This window comes from Hyperoodon ampullatus (assembly GCF_949752795.1).
Source record: "Hyperoodon ampullatus genome assembly, chromosome: 2".
Classification (NCBI taxonomy): domain Eukaryota; kingdom Metazoa; phylum Chordata; class Mammalia; order Artiodactyla; family Ziphiidae; genus Hyperoodon; species Hyperoodon ampullatus.
Genome location: NC_136915.1, coordinates 89,743,560 through 89,767,979, shown reverse-complemented (window position 1 = coordinate 89,767,979; position 24,420 = coordinate 89,743,560). Strand labels below are relative to the sequence as shown.

The 24,420-nt window shown below is 36.0% G+C and overlaps 1 protein-coding gene across 3 annotated transcripts in view; it reads left to right on the top strand.

The window, feature by feature from the left end:
* SASS6 (SAS-6 centriolar assembly protein) overlaps positions 1-24,420 on the top strand; it is a gene marked incomplete at both ends in the record, with an annotated part of 49,131 nt that overhangs the window by 8,810 nt on the left and 15,901 nt on the right. For all 3 annotated transcript variants that reach the window (XM_079698552.1, XM_079698553.1, XM_079698554.1), the window contains 8 exons: positions 2,277-2,448; positions 3,092-3,157; positions 4,457-4,576; positions 13,708-13,899; positions 16,687-16,881; positions 17,013-17,102; positions 17,181-17,360; positions 17,747-17,828. In XM_079698552.1, the coding sequence (XP_079554678.1) occupies positions 2,277-2,448; positions 3,092-3,157; positions 4,457-4,576; positions 13,708-13,899; positions 16,687-16,881; positions 17,013-17,102; positions 17,181-17,360; positions 17,747-17,828 (1,097 nt within the window). The remainder of the gene's footprint in view (positions 1-2,276; positions 2,449-3,091; positions 3,158-4,456; positions 4,577-13,707; positions 13,900-16,686; positions 16,882-17,012; positions 17,103-17,180; positions 17,361-17,746; positions 17,829-24,420) is intronic.

Below are 24,420 nucleotides of genomic sequence, written 5' to 3'. Positions count from 1 at the left end.
TCACTAGTTTGTTGTTTTTTTTAGATTCCTCATATAAATGATATCATACAGTATTTGTCTTTCCTGACTTATTTCACTTAGCATAATACCCTCTAGGTCTATCCATGTTGTTGTGAATGACAAATTTCATTCTTTTTTGTACTCTATTGTGTATATATACCACATCTTCTTGTTCCATTCATCTGTTGATGGACACTTAGGTTGCTTCCATATCTTGGCAATTATAAATAATGCTGCTATGAACACTGGGGTACGTGTATCTTTTAGAATTAGTGTTTTTGTTTGATTTGGATATGTACCCAGGAATGGAATTGCTGGGTCATAAGGTAGTTCTGTTTTTAGTTTTTTGAGACACCTCCCTACTGTTTTCCACAGTTGCTGCACTAATTTACATTCCCACCAACAGTGTAGGAGGGTTCCCTTTTTTCCACATGCTCGTCAACATTTGTTATTTGTGTTCTTTTTGATGATAGCCGTTCTGGCAGGTGTGAGGCAATATCTCATTGTGGTTTTGATTTGCATTTACCTGATGATTAGCCATGTTGAGCATCTTTTCATGTTCTTGTTTGCCATTGGTATGTCTTTGAAAAAATGTCCGTTCACGTCTTCTGCCCATTTTTTAGTCAGGTTGTTTGTTTTTTCAATATTAAGTTATATCAGTTGTTTATGTATTTCGGATATTAGCCCTTCATTGGTCATAACATTTGCAAATATTTTCTCCCATTCAGTGGGTTGTCTTTTTGTTTTGTTGATGGTTTTCTTACGTTGTGCAAAAGCTTTTTAAATTTAATTAGGTCTCATTTGTTTATTTCTGCTTTTATTTCCTTTTCTTTTAGGAGATAGATCTAAAAAAATACTTCTACAATTTATGTCAGAAAGTGTTCTGCCTATGTTCTCTTCTAGGAGCTTTATGGTTTCCGGCCTTACATTTAGGTCTTTAATCCATTCTGAGTTTTATTTTTTTATGTGGTGTTAGAGAATTTTCTATTTTGTTCTTTTACATATAGCTGTCCAGTTTTTCCAGCACTACTTATTGAAGAGACTGTCTTTCCCCTTTGTATATTCTTGCCTCCTTTGTTGTAGATTAATTAACCATAAGTGTGTGGGTTTATTTCTGGGCTCTCTGTTCTGTTCCATTGATCTATGTGTCTGTTTTGGTGCCAGTACTACTGTCTTGACTACTGTAGCTTTGTAGTATGGTCTGAAGTCAGGAAGTATGATTCCTCCAGCTGTGTTCTTCTTTCTCAAGATTGTTATGCCTATTCAGGGTCTTTTGTGTTTCCATATAAATTAAAAAAATTTTTTGTTCTAGTTCTGTGAAAAATGCCCTTGGTATTTGGATAGGGATTGCATTGAATCTGAAGATTGCCTTGGATAGTATGGTCATTTTAACAGTATTGATTCTTTCAGTCCATGAACATGGTATATCTTTCCATCTGTTTGTATCATCTTCAGTTTCTTTCATCAGTGTCTTGTCTTACAGTTTTCTGAATACAGGTCTCTTATCTCTTTAGGTAGGTTTATTCCTAGAAATTTTATTCCTTTTGGTGCAATTGTAAATGGGATTGTTTCTTTAGTTTCTCTTTTTGATAGTTTTGTTGTTAGTGTTCAAGTATATGTTTTTGTAATGAACTTGGAAAAAGAGAAGAATAAGATTTTGTGTGCACATATATCTGTATTTGTTTAGTGTAACACCTGATCCTTTCCTTGTAAAACTCCCAAACCTTTTATGTATAAATTTCATCAATTGACGATTCTTGTTTGAATTATTTCATTAGCAACTATAAAATTATGCTTTTCCAATTCCATCATTCTTCCTATATTTATTAGATATAATTCTATAAAGAACTTTCCTTTATCAATTAGGGCTATTTGATTACTCTGAAAATTCATACAGGAAAGGATAAATGCTCAATTCTTACTTTTAAATTGTCAAGTTTTCAGAGTAAGGAGTTGTTACTCTAGTTACTTTTGTGGTTTCAATGGGTTTTTGATTTGTTTTTGTTTCAGTGTTTTCTCTCTCCTCATCTGTTTCTCATTGTGAACTCATGGACATTTATATATTCATTGTTTTCAGTCAATAGATAAATCTCCATTTTACTGTTTACACTAATTAATCCAGTTTTACCATTGGGAGTCTTTCATATTGGCTCCTATGATTCCAGTATGCTCCCTTTTCTGATCCTTTTAATCATTGATGATCCAATAGAGCTCATGATTCAATAGGAGAGTTTCACTGTCTCATAAATGTGTTATGTGACACTTTCTTTTCAAAGGTTTTTGCTACAGTTAGTTTCTCCAGAAGCTATTTTGGATAACTCACCTGCTTTTTTAAATGTGGTAGAGACAAATCCTTTTAAGCATCTTACACACCTTTCATTAAAACTGTTACCTGGAAATGATGTGGAAATAAAGAAGTTTCTAGCAGACTGTTTGAAATGTAGCAAGGTAAGATTTAAATTTAAGTTAATCTTTTAAATAAGTCCCAAAGCTCTCTGATAAACCACTGAAAAGCTGTATTGCTATTAGATTTTGTTTTCTGAATAAAGTTCTTTTAAAGATGTCCAGGAAATTTTTATAGCATGTACTGACTTTATTGTTTTAGGCAAGGTACAACAGGATAGAACTGGGCCAGGAATTGAGAAACTTAGGTCCCAGGATTTTTACTAATTTTCTGTGACCTTGAGGAGTCACTTAAACTCTTGGTGTCTTGGTTTCATCAGCTGATAGATAGGCTGTCTTAAATGAGATAAAATATATGAAAGTGTCTTGAAGATTAGAAAGTGCTCTATAACTATATAAGGTGTGTGGCACAAGGAAACAACATTGGGATGCCTTGTAAGAGTTTTCAGAAAGTCTTTTTAGTCAAATACTATGGATCAGTGCATCTCAAGATTTAAGGATTAGGCAAATCTTCTAGGGATCTTGCTCGTGCAGATTCTAACTCAGAAGGTTTGAGGTGGAGCCTGAGATTCTGTATTTCTGACAAACTCCCAGGGTGGTACTGATGCTTACTTTGCTGCACTTTGAGTAGCACAGCTACTGATGATTAAATTAAATTGTAAGCTGCTAATTCTATTTTTATAAATAGGAAGAAAAATTATCATTGACACAATCACTAGATGATGTTACCAGGCAACTGAATTTCACACAAAAGGTAATTCAAATTTCATTTTGTCTTCGTAAGTCATCCAAACATAGGCTCTGAATTGCTTCTTGAATAAAATCTAGGCTTTTGTGTATTTTTTTTCAAAGCACACTGTCATTGAATTCCCCCTCCTTTTTGCCACCCTTCCCCTACCAGTTGTCTTAATCTGATGCTTTTTCTTCTTGATAGTTTATTCTATCCAAACATTTCTGTTATCCCCAGTATATGACACATTCTCTCCAAGTCTTCATTAAATAATGTATAGTATCTGTCATATGTTAGTTGTGCTCCTCTTTAATTCACCTCATTTCTCTTGTCTAAATGGCTTTTCAGTTCCTGTCTTCTAAATCTTTCCCTTCCTTCCTTCTGTTAAGTTTAGAATTAATTCCTCTGATAAGCTTGTCATCATTTCAGTCATAGCTACTCCTTGAAATTGAGGACCAAAATATCTGATAAGCTGCATGGCTTCAGGTAGAAAATTGTCCTGCACCACATGGCCCATCTTGGGAACCTGTGTTACTAGATTTTAGGTGTATAAGTAAACTACAGTTGACCCTTGAACAACACGAGGGTTAGGGACACCAGCCCCCTGCACAGTTGAAAATTCTTGCATAAGTTTATAGTCAGCCCTCCGTATCTGTGGTTCCACATCATCAGATTCAACTAACCGTGGATTGTGTAGTATTGTAGTACGTATTTCTTGAAAAAAAATCTGAGTATAAGCGTACCTGTGCATTTCAAACCTGTGTTGTTTAAGGTCATCTGTACTACTTATGACTTGGTCTACCCTGGGTTTCTTTTTTTCTTAATGCCAGAGGAGAGGATTGAGAGGCGAAGAGCCAGATTTAACTAAAAGGTTAGTGATTGTTAAACTGTGGACCATTTTAACTCTAAAATTGCTTTTATTTTATTTTTATTTATTTATTTATTTGCGGTACGTGGGCCTCTCAGTGTTGTGGCCTCTCCCGTTGTGGAGCACAGGCTCCGGACGCGCAGGCTCAGAGGCCATGGCTCATGGGCCCAGCCGCTCTGCGGCATGTGGGATCCTCCCGGACTGGGGCACAAACCCGTGTACCCTGCATTGGCAGGCGGATTCTCAACCACTGCGCCACCAGGGAAGCCCCTAAAATTGGTTTTATTCTAATCTTGATTTCTTTAAATACCAAAAAATCTGTGTAAGAAAAGGCTTTGAGTATGTCTTAAAAAGCTGTGATTCCATCTCCTTTAATATACTTTGCAAATATTTTCATGTTCCAATCTAATAACATATTCAAGAATTTTAATATTTTATATTGAACTCTACTACAGACATTATCAGAAAAAATCCAAGAATTAGATAAGTTACGGAATGAATGGGCATCACACACAGCAACATTGTCAAATAAGCATTCTCAAGAACTTACGAATGAGAAGGAAAAAGCTTTGCAGGTATGAATATTAAAAAAAACTGGAAAAATATTTTTTTATTGCCGCTAGTCATTTTGTTAGTTATAAAAGTAATACATGCTTTACAGTTTTCAAACAGTGTGGAAGTATATAAAAATTAAAAGTCTCTCCTTAAAAATCTTACTACCCAGAGATAATTTATAAACATTTTGATATTTGTTTTTCCAGACTTTATATATGTAAATAATATACAATTTATAAGTAATTGTTTATAAATTTAGAAATATGTAAATTGGGAGATATGTACACACCTATCTGAGTTTTGGTTTTGTTCTAAGCTAACGAGGTCCTCCTGGATATATTGATTGTAACGTTTTTTTCACCTAACTTGATATCGTAGATATTGTGGTTTTTTTTTTATCAGTTCAGAAGTGGCTGAGTAGTATTCATTACTTGGACATAACATAAATTGTTTAAGTACTTACTAACTGATGGACATTTAAATGCTTCAAATCTTGGTTATTGCAAATAATACTGCAGTGAACGTTTTTATTCCTAGAAGTGAGATTGCAATATACCCATATAAAATATTAACGTATATTGCAAATTTGCCACCCAAAAATGTTGTACCAAATGGAATCCCAAAGATAGTGTATGATCATACTTACTTCCCCATATTCCTGATACTATTAACCTTCTTAATATCTGCTACCTGATAGGTATTATAGTATTAACTTTAATTTATATTTGTTAGATTTTTAGTGAAGGTAAGTATCTTTTAATATGACTTTTGGCCATTTTAATTTCTTCTGTGGATTATTTCTTTTAATATCTTTTGCTTTCCCTGTGTGACTCATTTTCTACTGCTTTGTAGTGTGGATTTACAGTATTTTATACCTTTTATATCATATTAATTTCTTTAATTAATGTTAAATTATTCTTTAATATAAAATTCTATTTTTGCTTTTTGCACCTTACTAAATGTTTGCTTTTAAGGGTACTGCTTGATAACAGTTTATGTGTACTTTCACCCAAATTAAGATTCAGAAAATTGTACTACCCCTTTAGGTTTCCTTGTGTGCCTTCTCAATCCATTTCATACTCCCACAGGAAGCCCATCACGTCAAAACAGGTTTTGCCTGTTCTTGAACTTTAGATAAATGGACACATACAGTATGTACTTATTTGTGTGTGGCTTCCTTCACTCAGCATAATATCTCTGAGATTCAGTTATATTCTTGTGTGTTTCTTTTTGTTGTTGTGTAGGATTCTATTATATGAACATGCAGTAACTTATTTATTTTCCTGTTGGGAGACATTTGAATTGTTTCTGACATTTTGCTATTATTAAACTGTTATGAACTTTCTTGTACGTGTCTTCTTGTGAACACATGTACTCATTTTCCTTGGGTATATATTTAGGATTAGAATGGCTAGGTTCTAGTGTAGGCATATGTTTAGCTTTAGTAGAAACTGTCAAACAGTTTTCCGAAGTGGATATATCAGATCACACTGCCATTCAGTGGGTGTATGGTAGTACCTCATAATGAACGCTTTTTCATGTGTATATGGATTGCTTGGATATTTTCTTGTGAAGTGCCCATTTGAGTCTTCAGCCCATTCATTAATTGTGCAATCTGTGTTTTTCTTAATGATTTGTAGGAGTTCTTTATATATTCTGGACATGAGTCCTTTGTCAGATACATGCACTGTGAATATTTTCTGTCCGTGGCTTGCCTTTTCATTTCTGGTGTAAAGTAAGGATATTATACCTTTACCTACTATGTATATTATAAACATTGTATTTTAGCCTGTCATTTGCATTTATTACTATTTCTTGCCATATATAGTTCTTTTTTAAATATTCTTAAATTTAAATTATTTTACTTATTTTAAATATTTTGTTTATTTATTTCATTTTTGAGCTGCTCCGTGCAGCATGTAGAATCTTAGTTCCCCGACCAGGGATCGAACCCGTGCTGCCTGCATTGAAAGCGTAGAGTCTTAACCACTGGACCACCAGGGAAGTCCCTATAGTTCTTTTTATTTGATTGTCATCCAGTCTTTCAATCTGTGTCTTTATGGTATAAGGGTTCATTTTATGTTTGGAAAGCCTTTGCCACCCCAAGGTTATGAAAGATATTCTCTGGTATTCTCTTCTAATACTTCTATAATTTGCTTGTTGAATTTTAAGTTTTTAATCTGTTTGGAGTATATTTTTCTGGAGTATGAGATGGATTTTTTTGGCATTTAGTCAGTGAGTTGTTCCAATACTATATTTTCCAGTGATTTAAAATGCAACCTTTAATATATACTAAATTCCTTTATTTATTTGGTCTTGTTTCTGGACTATTGGGTAGAACTGATATCCTTGGAATTTTCTTGTCCAGTGTAGAGAAATATCTCTTCATTTATTCAGGTCTTATTTGTTTAAAACAGGTTTATAGTTTATTCCTCATTTACCTCCTTTTCTCTTTCTTTTTTTTCTTTTACAGTTCTTATTAAATGTTTTTGCCTAGAGATTTTACAGATTTTTGCTCTATAAATGGGACCATCTATCACACCCCACTACTGTGATAATTTCTAAGTGTTTATTGCTAATGTGTATTAATGTCATACCCATTAATTCTAGGTTATATTTACAAATTTGCATTTTAATTTACATATTAATTCTAATAGTTTTGGAGATTCTCTTAGGTTTTTCTGGTAGATATGTAAACTATAAAAAATGGTAATTTATCTCTTCCAAGATTTATATCTTTTTTTTCTTATGCAGAGAAATGATAAATAATAGTGGAATCCTTATCTTATTTCAGTTTTTTTAATTTAATTTTTATTTTATATTGAAGTACAGTTGATTTACAGCATTGTGTTAGTTTCAGGTGTATAGCAAGGCGATTTCAATTATATATATGTATGTGTATATCCATTCTTTTTCGGAATCTTTTCCCATATAAGTTATTACAGAATTATTGAGTAGAGTGCCGTGTGCTATACAGTAGGTCCTTGTTGATTATCTGTTTTATATATAGTAGTGTGTATGTTAATCCCAAATTCCTAATCTATCTCTACCCCCCTCCTTTCCCCTTTGGTAACCATAAGTTTGTTTTCAAAGTCTGTGAGTCTGTTTCCATTTTGTAAATAAGTTCATTTGTATCATTTTTTTTAGATTCCACATATAAGTGATATCATGTGGTATTTGTCTTTGTCTGTCTGACTTTCTTCACTTAGTATGATTATCTTTTGGTCCATCCATGTTGCTGCAAATGGCATTATTTCATTCTTTTTTATGGCTAAGATTCCTTTATATATAAGTACCACATCTTCTTTATCCATTCCTCTATCACTGGACATTTAGGTTGCTTCCATGTCTTGGCTACTGTAAATAGTGCTCCAATGAATACTGGGGTACATGTATCTTTTCAAATTATGGTTTTCTCCAGATATATGCCCAGGAGTGGGATTGCTGGGTCATATGGTAGCTCTATTTTTAGTTTTTTAAGGAACTTCCATACTACTCTCCGTAGTGGTTGTACCAGTTTACATTACCACCAACAGTGTAGGAGGGTTCCCTTTTCTCCACACCCTCTCCAGCATTTATTGTTTGTAGATTTTTTGATGATGGCCATTCTGACCGGTGTGAGGTGATACCTCATTGTAGTTTTGATTTGCATTTCTCTAATGATTAGTGATGTTGAGCATCCTTTCACGTGTTTGTTGGCAACCTGTATATCTTCTTTGGAGAAATGTCTATTTAGGTCTTCTTCCCATGCTTGGATTGGGTTGTTTGTTTTTTTGATATTGAGCTGCATGAGCTGCTTGTATATTGGGGAGATTAATCCTTTGTCAATTGCTTTGTTCGCAAATATTTTCTCTCATTCTAAGGGTTGTATTTTCATCTTGTTTATGGTTTCCTTTGCTGTGCAAAAGGTTTTAACTTTCATTAGGTCCCATTTGTTTATTTTTGTTTTTATTTCCATTTCTCTAGGAGGTGGGTCAAAAAGGATCTTGCTGTGATTTATGTCATAGAGTGTTCTGCCTGTGTTTTCCTCTAAGAGTTTTATAGCGTCTGGTCTTACATTTAGGTCTTTAATCCATTTTGAGTTTATTTTTGTGTATGGTGTTAGGGAGTGTTGTAATTTCATTCTTTTAGGTACAGCTGTCCAGTTTTCCCAGTACCACTTACTGAAGAGGCTGTCTTTTCTCCATTGTATATTCTTGTCTCCTTTATCAAAGATAAGGTGACCATATGTGCATGGGTTTATTATCTCTGGGCTTTCTATCTTGTTCCATTGATCTATATTTCTGCTTTTGTGCAAGTACCATACTGTCTTGATTACTGTAGCTTTGTAGTATAGTCTGAAGTCAGGGAGCCTGATTCCTCCAGCTCCATTTTTCGTTCTCAAGATTGCTTTGGCTATTTGGGGTCTTTTGTGTTTCCATACAAATTGTGAAATTTTTTGTTCTAGGTCTGTGAAAAATGCCGGTGGTAGTTTGATGGAGATTGCATTGAATCTGTAGATTGCTTTGGGTAGTAGAGTCATTTTCACAATGTTAATTCTTCCAATCCAAGAACATGATGTATCTCTCCATCTGTTTGTATCATCTTTAATTTCTTTCATCACTGTCTTATAGTTTTCTGCATACAGGTCTTTTGTCTCCTTAGGTAGGTTTATTCCTAGGTACTTTATTCTTTTTTGTTGCAATGGTAAATTGGAGTGTTTCCTTGATTTCTCTTTCAGATGTTTCATCATTAGTGTACAGGAATGCAAGAGATTTCTGTGCATTAATTTTGTATGCTGCTACTTTACCAAACTTATTGATTAGTTCTGGCAGTTTTCTGGTACCGTCTTTAGGATTCTCTGTGTATAGTGTCATGTCATCTGTAAACAGTGACAGTTTTACTTCTTTTATGATTTGGATTCCTTTTATTTCTTTTTCTTCTCTGATTGCTGTGGCTAAAACTTCCAAAACTATGTTGAATAATAGCGGTGAGAGTGGGTAGCCTTGTTCCTGATCTTAGTGGAAATGGTTTCGGTTTTTCACCATTGAGAACGATGTTGGCTGTGGGTTTGTCATATATGGCCTTTATTATGTTGAGGTAAGTTCCCTCTATGCCTACTTTCTGGAGAGTTTTTATCGTAAACAGTTGTTGAATTTTGTTGAAAGCTTTTTCTGCATCTACTGAGATTATCATATGGTTTTATCCTTCATTTGCTAATATGGTGTATCACATTGATTGATTTGCATATAATGAAGGGATAAATCCCCACTTCATCATGGTGTATGATCAAGTGGGGATTCTTGGGATAAACCCCACTTGATCATGATGTATGATCCTTTTAATGTGCTGCTGGGATAAACCTGGGGTAAACCCCACTTGATCATGGTGTATGATCCTTTTAATGTGCTGCTGGCTTTTGTTTGCTACTATTTTGTTGAGGATTTTTGCATCTGTGTTCATCAGTGATATTGGCCTGTAGTGTTCTTTTTTTGTGACCTCTTTGTCTGGTTTTGATATCAGAAGTCTCTGAGTCCGTCCTCAGTTCTTTTCATTCTTTTTTCTTTATTCTGCTCTGTGATAGTTATTTCCACTATTTTATCTTCCAGGTCACTTATCTGTTCTGCTGCCTCAGTTACTGTGCTATGATTCCTTCTAGAGAATTTTTAATTTCATTTATTGTGTTGTTCATCATTGTTTGCTTGCTCTTTAGTTCTTCTAGGTCTTTGTTAAACGTTTCTTGTATTTTCTCCATTCTATTTCCAAGATTTTGGATCCTCTTTACTATCATTTTAGATTTTGGATCATCTTTACTATCATTACTCTGAATCCTTTTTCAGATAGACTGCCTCTTTCCTCTTCATTTGTTTGTTGTGGTGGGTTTTTGCCTTGCTTCTTCATCTGCTGCATATTTCTCTGTCTTCTCATTTTACTTAACTTACTGTGTTTGGGGTCTCCTTTTTGCAGGCTGCAGGTTCATAGTTCCTGTTGTTTTTGGTGTCTGCCCCCAGAGGGTAAGGTTGGTTCAGTGGCTGTGTTGGCTTCCTGGTGGAGGGGACTGGTGCCTGTGTTCTGGTGGATGAAGCTGGATCTTGTCTTTCTGGTGGGCAGAACTGCATCTGGTGGTTTGTTTTGGGGTGTCTGTGAACTTAGTATGATTTTAGGCAGCCTCTCTGCTAATGGGTGAGGTTGTGTTCCTGTCTTGCTAGTTGTTTCGCATGGCGTGTCCAGCACTGGAGCTTGCTGGTCCTTGAGTGGAGCTGGGTCTTAGTGTTGAGATGGAGATCTCTGGGAGAGCTCTTGCTGATTGATATTACATGGGCCAGGAGGTCTCTGGTGGTCCAGTGTCCTGAACTCGGCTCTCCCACTTCAGAGGCTCAGGCCTGGCGCCCGGCTGGAGCATCAAGACCCTGTCAGCCGCACGGCTGGAGTACCTTGACGGTAGAAGCTGGCCTTCAGTGGTTCTCCTTCTCCACTAAACATTAGAATCCCCTGTTTCTTCCTTGTTTTGCCCAAAAGGCAGTGTTCCACAGAGAAAAACAGTAGCCTTGAAAATAGTCACAGCTCTAAGACTACTTTCCTTTTCCCTTTGTGCTTAGTCGGGTTTCACTTGCTCACAGGGGGCCACGTGCAGAGGCCTTGCACCCAGCTCTTCTGACTGGAGTGCCTGGTGCGGAATGGCTACCGCTAGCACCTCAGCTCAGGCGGGCCGTGTGCATGGGTCTGATGCCTTTTTAAGGCATTTTTCTTTAGGTTCTTTTCTGATTTCCTTCATGATTATTGGTCCTTTTGGATTTTCTATTTTTTTCTTGAGTTAGTTATATTTCCTTAAAAAGCCATATATTTCATCTTTGTGTTTAAATGTATTAGTAAAATATCTTGTATGTTGTTTTAAGATTTTTAAAGTCTTCATACCATTTCTCTTACGTTCTTAATGTCTTTTTTTTAATGAGACTTGATTGTTTGTCTGGTTTTTTGTAGTATTTTTAAAGAACCAGTTTTTTCTTTTGTTAATTAGTTCTACACTGTCTCCCCGCCCACCCCAATTTCATTAATTTCTATTGTTTACTAAAGTTTTTTTTGTCTCTATTTTCAAACAAGTTAGATTCTAAAAGTCTCATAATAAGTGTATTTGTTTATAACACCAAAATGAAGGATTTGTTTGCATTCCTTACTGCATTTTCTAATAGGATTGTGAATCAGTCCTTAGAGACTTTAAAACCAAGCAAGCCACTCTTCTCTTCCTGCTGATAGTCAGTCTATAGGGCAGTGGTTTTAAGAATTTAGTGTGCATCAGAATCACCTGAAATAAAGTAGAAAATGTAAATATTGTAATCCTATCCATTACACTTTTTAAAACAAAAGCTCCAAAATCCTGATTATCACTGGAATAAAGCCAGTTCTTTATAATCTTTGGTCTCTGTTGCCTTCAGTGTGTTTGATTACCCTCTTAAACAGTTACAGTTAGCATCTGTACCAGTTTGCTCATTGTTGTTTTTTTTTCTTGATTGCTCCTTGAATGTTTTCTTCCAAGGCTTCATTTTCAGTTTTATATGGACTCTTTTTTCTGTTTTATCTCTTTTTCTTCCTTCTTCTCTCTATTTCAGTTTTCCAAAACTGAGGAATTGTTAAAATAGTTATGTGAAATTCCCAAAGTATTTTATGAGAGAGACACTCTCCTTGTTTTGTGGTAGGAATTTTTGAATGGGTACAACTTTTCTGGAATGCAGTTTTGGAACTAGCATCAAGCTTTATATTTGTTTACATATTTTTGACCTATAATTGATCATAAGGAAATAATCTGAATTTGGATGTATGCTTATATACAAAAATATTAAACATAGTTTTATTTGTAATTGTGAAAAATTGGAAACTCAGTATCCATAGTAGAGCAGGGGTTAATTACGTTATGGTATAGCCATGGGATAGAATATTGTGCAGCTATTAAAAGTATTTACAAAGAGTTTTTTTAATGATGTGAGGAGGTGCAAATGCTAAAGCATTAAAAAGCATGATTAAATTGTGTAAACAGGTTGGTCTCATTTTGTTAAATTTAACTATGTGTGTTACGTGTGTATGTGTGGTGTCAGTATGAGCATATAAATGACTCAAAAGGAATATTCCTAAATATTTAGAAGGACTCCTTGGATGAGATTATTGGTTTTTGTGATTTCTTTCTTTATGCCTTTAAGAGAATGTATAACTTTCATAATGAGAAAAATACTCTTTATTTTTAAAATGTATTTAGGATTTGTTAGTGTTCATCAACAGAAATTATTTAACATTTTTAAAATTTGTTATTGAATGAAAGACTTTAAATTCTGTAGTGCTTTACAGTTTTTAAAGTTTCACATACATAATTTTATATAATCCCATAATAACCCTTTTTTAATTCTCTAACCCTATATAGCCCTTCCCCCTTCCCTCTCCTCACTGATAACCACTAGTTTGTTCTCTATATATATGAGTCTGTTCCTTTTTTGTTTTATTCACTAGTCTGTTGTAGTTTTTAGATTCCACATACAAGTTCTATCATACAGTATTTTTCTTTCTCTGACTTATTTCACTTAGCATAATGCCCTCCAAGTCCAACAACAGAAATTATTAAGATAGATTAGTGGTATGATTCAAAGAGGTACCAGAGATTTCAGAGTTACAACTATGTCCAAATTTTATTGTTGGTGAAATGTAACAACTAAATGTAAGACTGAGCAATACCTTGTCAATTTTACAAGTTTAGATGTTTCTTTCATTAGAAGACATATATACTAGTTGTAAAAAACTGAAACAGTATAATGTGGTTTAAAGCAAATACTGAAAGTTCCTTATGTACCTGCTCATTTGTTTTCTCAGAAATAGGTTCACACTATATATACTATTTTGTAATTTGCTTTTTTCTTTTTTAACTTAATCCTGTATCATTCTTTCCTTTATTTGAAGACCATTATGTCTAAACATGTGGGCTTAAGAGAAGAAGAAATTATGAACAAGATCATAGTGGTAAATTTGACTTTGTTGACTTTTCTTTTTCATGAAATCCATAATTGAAAATAGAATCTCTTAAAAGCAAGGATATCTTATAAAGAAGAATAATTAAGATTTTTTTTCTTCAAATCTCATGTTTGTATTTTTTTTTCTTTGAATTTTGGTACTGTATTTTATTATATAATAGGCACAGGTTCGATACCAACAGCAGCATGAACAACAGAAAAAAGATTTAGAAATCCTCCATCAACGAAACATCCAGCAGCTACAAAACAGATTGTCTGAGTTAGAATCTGCTAATAAAGACCTCACTGAAAGGAAATATAAAGGAGACTCTACCATCAGAGAACTTAAAACAAAGCTGTCTGGTGTTGAAGAGGTATGGAACATTGGGGTTGGTCTCCCCCCCACCCCCGCAATTTAAAAGCACAGTTTAATTTGGTAACTTGATTTTAATTTGTTTACTTTATTACTTGTATGGGTGGTGTTCTGGATGCTCTGCAAGGATCTCTTGTAGTTGTAGGGTAGTCGGTTCAGACAGTACGAAAAAAATTGAGAATCCAAAATCTAATAAAATGGACTATTTGAGAACAGCGCTAAGGTAAACTTGGATATTTTTATTTGGGGCCTTGAGTAGCAGCTCTTTGGCACAGCCCTCAGATCTTTCAGTGTACTTTCAACATCAGCACAGTGTCTGTGGCTCAGGGTGCTCAGTGTTGGCAGGGCTGGTTCTTTCTTTCAGTCTACTCAACATATTAAACAACTATATGAAGTTTAGTGTCTAGAAATAATAATGCTAATAATAATAGAAATGATAATAGCTAATGCTTACTGAACACTGTTTTATGTGCTTTGCATATAAACTCATTTAATTCTTATAACAATTATTTTAAAGAAGGTACTGTTATTATCCCCATCTTACAGATGATGAAACTAAGGCACAGCAAGCTTAAGTAACTTGCCCAAGTTGGCATGGCCATAAGTAGAAAAGTGAGGATTGAAATCCTTTATTTACCTGTCTCTAGTACTACCTTGTTCTTTTAGGCAACAGAGACATTTAAAATATTTTGCTATAGTGGTACTTTTGTTGATACTTTGGCAGTGATGATAGACTCCTTCCTAGCATTATTATACATTATTGTCATATGAGTTATTAGAAAACATATGTAGATTTTAAGTCTGTCATGTTTGACTGTAAAGATCTCCAGTGTTATTCTAGCTCACAAGACATCCATCTCCATTTCACCAGTCTGTTATGCTTAGAAACTCTAAAGCCTGACTGATTTTTTTTTTTTTTTTGGCGGTATGCGGACCTCTCACTGTTGTGGCCTCTCCCATTGTGGAGCACAGGCTCTGGATGCACAGGCTCAGTGGCCATGGCTCACAGGCCCAGCCGCTCTGCGGCATGTGGGATCTTCCCAGACTGGGGCACCAACCCATGTTCCCTGCATCGGCAGGCGGACTCTCAACCACTGCGCCACCAGGGAAGCCCTAAAGGTTGACTGATTTTATGTTCAGATCCTCACAGCATTCTGCCCTAACAATTATATGTCTTCAGTCCTTCTCACTACCCCCTTCACCTTTCACACCAGTTAGTAAAACATTTCAGCCTGCATAGTACATTGGAGAGTGAATACTCCATTATAATGCTACGTGGTTTCTTCTGTTTTAGCACTGACACTGGCCAGTGTATAAACAGTGTGCTTTGTTATGTTGATTTTCATATAATGTAATCAAAATATTTCTTTCAAGGTTTGCATAAGACTTGAAAATTATGAGTCCTGGGAATTTTCTTTTTTAAACTTCTGAATATTGTTACCTAATTATGTTAAGTTATACCTTTTAGAGATTAGTACCCTAAAATTAATAATTACTGCCATTTATCAGGTATTTACTATGTGCCAGGCAATATGCTAAGTAGTTTATATAAGGGTTTTTGTGAAGATGAAATTAAATAATTTATGAGGTGTTGTTTCTATTCTACAAATAAGGGAACTAAAATTTAAGGAGGTTAAGTAATTCCCAGGGTCACACAGAAGAGCCAGGATTTGTATTCTAAGTCTGCCTGATAGCAGAGTCTGTGCTTCTAAAACCACTATGGTATAATACTATAAAATTATTTTGTAAAGTTTTTGTTAAAATCGAAAACTAATTAGGAATACTGCATACTGGGCTTTAGTATAGTATACTGGCAACATTTGGACTGATATTAGCTGATTGAGGTGTGATCTAGTATAGATTTTTTTAAAATTATTTTTAATATTATTTTTCATATTTTCCATTATGGTTTATTATAGGTTATTGAATATAGTTCCCTGTGATATACGTTAGGACCTTGTTATTTATCTATTTTATACGTAGTAGTTTGTGTCTGCTAATCCTAAACTCCTAATTTATAGCCAGCCTGTCCCCCGGCTTCCCCTTTGGTAAGTGTAAGTTTGTTTTCTATGTCTATGAGTCTGCTTCTGTTTTGTAAATGTGTTCATTTGTATCATACTTTGGATTCCACATATAAGTGATATCATATAGTATTTCTCTTTCTGACTTCACTTAGTATGATAATCTTTTTAATTAACAATTATTGTCAGTTAACAACATCATGATTCCTTGGCTACCCTTGGAAACAGTTGAAGAGCTCAGGCCATATCTCACACTAATGAAATCAGAATCTCTTGGGCATGGTACCAGGCATCAGTAGTTTTTAAAGCTTTCCAGGTGATTTCAATATGCAAACTAGATTGAGAGTCACTGCTTTGGTGGTAGAATGATAGGGCTTTCTTTTCATTTATATATTTTATGTATTTTGCAATTCTGTTATAATGAGCATTTATTACCGAAGTGATTTTTTTAAAACTGTAAATTTCAAGACATCAGAAAATTCTTGTTACTGGTTTTCAAAAGTTCTAGTAATTTATTCATAAATGAGGATTGTTTTATTTTCCCTTGTTGTCATTTCATTAGATACTAGTGTATTTTACAATTATATTTCAGATCTACAAGTTACATGTGCCGTTAGAGAGACCTCCATTTCTTTAAAAGAATACCGGTACTAGAACTTTAAAGTTATTAAAGACATTTTTTTCTATTTTAGATATCTTAATTATACATTACCCGACCAGCCAACTTTCCTTTTTCATAATGCAACTTTTTTTTTTTCCTCCTCTAGGAGCTTCAGCGGGCTAAGCAAGAAGTCCTCTCTTTGCGAAGAGAGAATTCTACACTTGATGCTGAGTGCCATGAAAAAGAAAAGCATATTAATCATCTACAAACAAAAGTGGCTGTTTTAGAACAGGAAATCAAGGATAAGGATCAGCTTGTTTTAAGAACAAAAGAAGCATTTGATACAATCCAGGAACAAAAGGTCTATTTAAAAATTTTCTAAACAAATTGATGGTTTATAAATGATTTATAAATGATCACATTTATAAATGATGCTTTTCCTAAATAAACACAGGCTTCCTAATTATTCGTGTTTTTAAAAATATGTGTCAGGTGGCTTTAGAAGAAAATGGTGAGAAAAATCAGGTACAACTAGGAAAACTTGAAGCTACAATAAAATCATTATCAGCTGAACTTCTTAAGGTTTGTTTTTAAAAACTTAATAGAATATTGATATTTCATTGGATTATGTAGAGATGTACATATGAAGCTCTTTTACAGGCAAATGAAATTATCAAAAAGTTGCAAGGGGATCTGAAGACCTTAATGGGTAAATTGAAACTGAAGAATACAGTAACTATTCAGCAAGAGAAACTCTTGGCTGAGAAGGAAGAAAAATTACAAAAGGAACAAAAAGAATTACAAGAGGTTGGACAGTCTCTCCGAATTAAAGAGCAAGAGGTAGTTAATATTTTATATTTTTGTGTGTGTGACTATTTGCAAAGCATAATGAATTTCCTCATGTATTTTTAAAACTTCTACTTTGTTATATCAGAGAATAGTTTTGGCTTTTTTTCCCCTAAAGAACATGACTATAATCAACAGAACTTAATAACCTATTTCAGTTTGAAAAGTTAGTTATCATGACTCAGATACCTTGAGTGTTCATACGTATATATGTGTATGTATATGTGTGTATATGTGTAATTATACGTATATATTTTTCACTGCTGAGCTAATTCCTTATTTAATAGTAATTAATAGTTAATTATTTAATGAATAGTAATACATTTCTTCAGTCTTTATTTTAGTCTTTATTATGCTTACTATAAGGATTAACATTTCAGGTATGCAAATTACAAGAACAATTAGAAGCTACAGTTCAAAAACTTGAAGAAAGCAAACAGCTTTTGAAAAATAATGAGAAGTGTAAGTATTTTACCTTTTTATGTAAATGAGGTTTGTAGCTTTATTCTTAAGCTGAAATTTTTATTTGAATTCATAAGCCTAGGTAAATCAAGGTATTGCTATATACAAATAATCTGCATTAAATGTACCATCTTAATGTCTTTGCTGTAGTAAATTATATCAACTGTCCAGTAAAACAGTTACCATCATTATTAAAAAAAAAAACCCTAGACTTCCGGGGAAGATGGCGGAAGAGTAAGACGCGGAGATCACCTTCCTCCCCACAGATACACCAGAAATACAGCTACACGTGGAACAACTCCTACAGAACACCTACTGAACGCTGGCAGAAGACTTCAGACCTCCCAAAAGGCAAGAAACTCCCCACGTACCTGGGTAGGGCAAAGCGGAGAGATTCCCGCACAGAGGATCGGTGCCGAGCGGCACTCACCAGCCCAAGAGGCTTGTCTGCTCGCCTGCCGGGGCGGGCGGCGCTGCAAGCTGAGGCTCGGGCTTCGGTCAGAGCGCAGGGAGAGGACTGGGGCTGGTGGCGAGAACTCAGCCTGAAGGGGGCTCATGCGCCACAGCTAGCCGGGAGGGAGTCCGGGAAAACTCTGGAGCAGCCGAAGAGGCAAGAGACTTTTTCTTCCCTCTTGGTTTCCTGGTGAGCGAGGAGAAGGGATTAAGAGCGCTGCTTAAAGGAGCTCCACAGACGGGCGCGAGCCACGGCTGAAAGCGCAGAGCCCAGTGACGGGCGTGGGACGCTGGGGCTGCTGCTGCCGCCGCCAAGAGGCCTGTGTGCGAGCGCAGGTCACTGTCCACGCCGCCCTTCCGGGAGCCTGTGCAGCCCCTCATTGCCAGGGTCCCGGGATCCAGGGAAGGCTTCCCTGGGAGAACGCACAGCGCGCCTCGGGCTGGTGCAACGTCACGCCGGCCTCTGCCGCTGCAGGCTCGCCCCGCACACCGTGCCCCTCCCTCCCCCCCGGTCTGAGTGAGCCAGAGTCCCCGAAGCGGCTGCTCCTTTAACCCTGTCCTGTCTGAGCGAAGAACAGACGCCCTCCAGTGACCTACACGCAGAGGCGGGGCCAAATCCAAAGCTGAGACCTGGGAGCTGTGAGAACAAAGAAGAGAAAGGGAAATCTCTCCCAGCAGCCTCAGAAGCAGCGGATTAAAGCTCCACAATCAACTTGATGTACCCTGCATCTGTGGAATACATGAATAGACAACAAATCATCCCAAATTGAGGAGCCAGGAGTCACTGCTGTGCCTCTGAGGTGGGAGAGCCAACTTCAGGACACTGGTCCACAAGAGACATCCCAGCTCCACATAATATCAAATGGCGAAAATCTTCCAGAGATCTCCATCTCAACACCAACACCCAGCTTTGCTCAACGACCAGCAAGCTACAGTGCTGGACACCCTATGCCAAACAACTAGCAAGACAGGAACACAACGCCACCCATTAGCAGAGAGGCTGCCTAAAATCATACAAAGTCCGCAGACACCCCAAAACACACCACCAGACGTGGACCTGCCCACCAGAAAGACAAGATCCAGCCTCATCCACCAGAACACAGGCACTAGTCCCCTCCACCAGGAAGCCTACACAACCCACTAAACCAACCTTAGCCACTGGGGACGGACACCAAAAACAACAGGAACTACAAACCTGCAGCCTTCAAAAAGGAGACCCCAAACACAGTAAGATAAGCAAAATGAGAAGACAGAAAAACACACAGCAGGAGAAGGAGTAAGATAAAAACCCACCAGACCTAACACATGAAGAGGTAATAGGCAGTCTATCTGAAAAAGAATTCAGAATAATGATAGTAAAGATGATCCAAGATTCTATTTCCAAGATCCAAAATCTTGGAAATAGAATAGACAAAATGCAAGAAACAGTTAACAAGGACCTAGAAGAACTAAAGATGAATCAAGCATCGATTAAAAACAATAAATGAAATGAAAAATACTCTAGATGGGATCAATAGCAGAATAACTGAGGCAGAAGAATGGATAAGTGAGGTGGAAGATAAAATAGTGGAAATAGCTGATGCAGAGCAAAATAAAAAAGAATGAAAAGAACAGAGGAGAGTCTCAGAGACCTCTGGGACAACATTAAACACACCAACATTCGAATTATAGGGGTTCCAGAAGAAGAAGAGAAAAAGAAAGGGACTGAGAAAATATTTGAAGAGATTATAGTTGAAAACTTCCCTAATATGGGAAAGGAAATAGTTAATCAAGTCCAGGAGGCACAGAGAGTCCCATACAGAATAAATCCAAGGAGAAATACGCCAAGACACATATTAATCAAACTGTCAAAAATTAAACACAAAGAAATCATATTAAAAGCAGCAAGGGAAAAACAACAAATAACACACAAGGGAATCCCCATCAGGATAACAGCTGATCTCTCAGCAGAATCTCTACAAGCCAGAAGGGAGTGGCAGGACATAATTAAAGTGATGAAGGAGAAAAACCTGCAACCAAGATTACTCTACCCAGCAAGGATCTCATTCAGATTTGATGGAGAAATTAAAACGTTTACAGAGAAGCAAAAGCTGAGAGAGTTCAGCACCACCAAACCAGCTTTACAACAAATGCTAAAGGAACTTCTCTAGGCAAGAAACACAGCAGAAGGAAAAGACCTACAATAACGAACCCAAAACAATTAAGAAAATGGGAATAGGAACATACATATCGATAATTACCTTAAATGTAAATGGACTAAATGTTCCCACCAAAAGACACAGATTGGCTGAATGGATACAAAAACAAGACCCATGCTGTCTACAAGAGACCCACTTCAGACCTAGAGACACATACAGACTGAAAGTAAGGGGATGGAAAAAGATATTCCGTGCAAATGGAAACCAAAAGAAAGCTGGAGTAGTAATTCTCATATCAGACAAAATAGACTTTAAAATAAAGACTACTAGAAGAGACAAAGAAAGACAGTACATAACGATAAAGGGATCGATCCAAGAAGATATAACAATTGTAAATATTTATGCACCCAACATAGGAGCACCTCAATACATAAGGCAAATACTAACAGCCATAAAAGGAGAAATCTACAGTAACACAATGATAGTAGGGGACTTTAACACCTCACTGTCACCAATGGACAGATCGTCCAAAATGAAAATAAATAAGGAAACAAGCTTTAAATGATACATTAAACAAGATGGACTTAATTGATATTTATAGGACATTCCATCCAAAAACAACAGAATACACATTTTTCTCAAGTGCTCACAGAACATTCTCCAGGATAGATCATATCTTGGGTCACAAATCAAGCCTTGGTAAATTTAAGAAAATTGAAATTGTATCAAGTATCTTTTCCGACCACAATGCTATGAGACTAGATATCAATTACAGGAAAAGATCTGTAAAAAATACAAACACATGGAGGCTAAACAATACACTACTTAATAATGAAGTGATCACTGAAGAAATCAAAGAGGAAATTTAAAAATACCTAGAAACAAATGACAGTGGAGACACGACAACCCAAAACCTATGGGATGCAGCAAAAGCAGTTCTAAGAGGGAAGTTTATAGCAATACAATCCTACCTTAAGAAACAGGAAACATCTCGAATAAACAACCTAACCTTGCACCTAAAGCAATTAGAGAAAGAAGAACAAAAACATCCCAAAGTTTGCAGAAGGAAAGAAATCATAAAGATCAGATCAGAAATAAATGAAAAAGAAATAAAGGAAACAATAGCAAAGATCAATAAAACTAAAAGCTGGTTCTTTGAGAAGATAAACAAAATTGATAAACCATTAGCCAGACACTCAACAAAAAAACGGAGAAGACTCAAATCAATAGAATTAGAAATGAAAAAGGAGAAGTAACAACTGACACTGCAGAAATACAAAAGATCTTGAGAGATTACTACAAGCAACTCTATGCCAATAAAATGGACAACCTGGAAGAAATGGACAAATCTTAGAAATGCACAACCTGCCAAGACTGAATCAGGAAGAAATAGAAAATATGAACAGACCAATCACAAGCACTGAAATTGAAACTGTGATAAAAAAATCTTCCAACAAACAAAAGCCCAGGACCAGATGGCTTCACAGGCGAATTCTATCAAGCATTTAGAGAAGAGCTAACACCTATCCTTCTCAAACTCTTCCAAAATATAGCAGAGGGAGGAACACTCCCAAACTCATTCTACGAGGCCACCATCACCTTGATACCAAAACCAGGCAAGGATGTCACAAAGAAAGGAAACTACAGGCCAATATCACTGATGAACATAGATGCAAAAATCCGCAACAAAATACTAGCAAACAGAATCCAACAGCACATAAAAAGGATCATACACCATGATCAAGTGGGGTTTATTCCAGGAATGCAAGTTTTCTTTAATATACGCAAATCAATCAACGTGATACACCATATTAACAAATTGAAGGAGAAAACCCATATGATCATCTCAATAGATGCAGAGAAAGCTTTCGACAACATTCAACACCCATTTATGATAAAAACCCTGCAGAAAGTAGGCATAGAGGGAACTTTCCTCAGCATAATAAAGGCCATATATGACAAACCCACAGCCAGCATCATCCTCAATGGTGAAAAACTGAAACCATTTCCACTAAGGTCAGGAACAAGACAAGGTTGCCCACTCTCACCACTCTTATTCAACATAGTTTTGGAAGTTTTAGCCACAGCAATCAGAGAAGAAAAGGAAATAAAAGGAATCCAAATCGGAAAAGAAGAAGTAAAGCTGTCACTGTTTGCAGATGACATGATACTATACATAGAGAATCCTAAAGATGCTACCAGAAAACTACTAGAGCTAATCAGTGAATTTGGTAAAGTAGCAGGATACAAAATTAATGCACAGAAATCTCTGGCATTCCTATATACTAATGATGAAAAAATCTGAAAGTGAAATCAAGGAAACACTCCCATTTACCACTGCAACAAAAAGAAAAAAATATCTAGGAATAAACCTACCTAAGGAGACAAAAGACCTGTATGCAGAAAATTATAAGACACTGATGAAAGAAATTAAAGATGATACAAATAGATGGAGAGATGTACCATGTTCTTGGATTGGAAGAATCAACATTGTGAAAATGACTCTACTACCCAAAGCAATCTACAGATTCAATGCAATCCCTATCAAACTACCACTGGCATTTTTCACAGAACTAGAGCAAAAAATTTCACAATTTGTATGGAAACACAAAAGATCCCGAATAGCCAAAGAAATCTTGAGAACGAAAAATGGAGCTGGAGGAATCAGGCTCCCTGACTTCAGACTATACTACAAAGCTACAGTAATCAAGACAGTATGGTACTGGCACAAAAACAGCAAGATCAGGATAGAACAGGATAGAAAGCCCAGAGATAAACCCATGCACATATGGTCACCTTATCTTTGATAAAGGAGTCAGGAATGTACAGTGGAGAAAGGACAGTCTCTTCAATAAGTGGTGCTGGGAAAACTGGACAGGGACATGTAAAAGTATGAGATTAGATCACTCCCTAACACCATACACAAAAATAAGCTCAAAATGGATTAAAGACCTAAATGTAAGGCCAGACACTATCAAACTCTTAGAGGAAAACATAGGCAGAACACTCTATGACATAAATCACAGCAAGATCTTTTTTGACCCACCTCCTAGAGAAATGGAAATAAAGACAAAAATAAACACATGGGACCTAATGAAACTTAAAAGCTTTTGCACAGCAAAGGAAACCATAAACAAGACCAAAAGACAACCCTCAGAATGGGAGAAAATATTTGCAAAGAAGCAACTGACAAAGGATTAATCTCCAAAATTTATAAGCAGCTCATGCAGCTCAATAACAAAAAAACAAACAACCCAATCCAAAAATGGGCAGAAGACCTAAATAGACATTTCTCCACAGAAGATATACAGACTGCCAACAAACACATGAAAGAATGCTCAACATCTTTACTCATTAGAGAAATGCAAATCAAAACTACAATGAGATATCATCTCACACCAGTCAGAATGGCCATCATCAAAAAATCTAGAAACAATAAATGCTGGAGAGGGTGTGGAAAAAAGGGAACACTCTTGCACTGCTGGTGGGAATGTGAATTGGTACAGCCACTATGGAGAACGGTATGGAGGTTCCTTAAAAAACTACAAATAGAACTACCATATGACCCAGCAATCCCACTACTGGGCATATACCCTGAGAAAACCATAATTCAAAAAGAGTCATGTACCAAAATGTTCATAGCAGCCCTATTTACAATAGCCCGGAGATGGAAACAACCTAAGTGTCCATCATCGGATGAATGGATAAAGAAGATATGGCAGATATATACAATGGAATATTACTCAGCCATAAAAAGAAACGAAATTGAGCTATTTGTAATGAGGTGGATGGGCCTAGAGTTTGTCATACAGAGTGAAGTAAGTCTGAAAGAGAAAGACAAATACTGTATGCTGACACATATATGGAATTTAAGAAAAAAAAATGTCATGAAGAACATAGGGGTAAGACAGGAATAAAGACACAGACCTACTAGAGAATGGACTTGAGGATATGGGGAGGGGGAAGGGTAAGCTGTGACAAAGCGAAAGAGCGGCATGGAC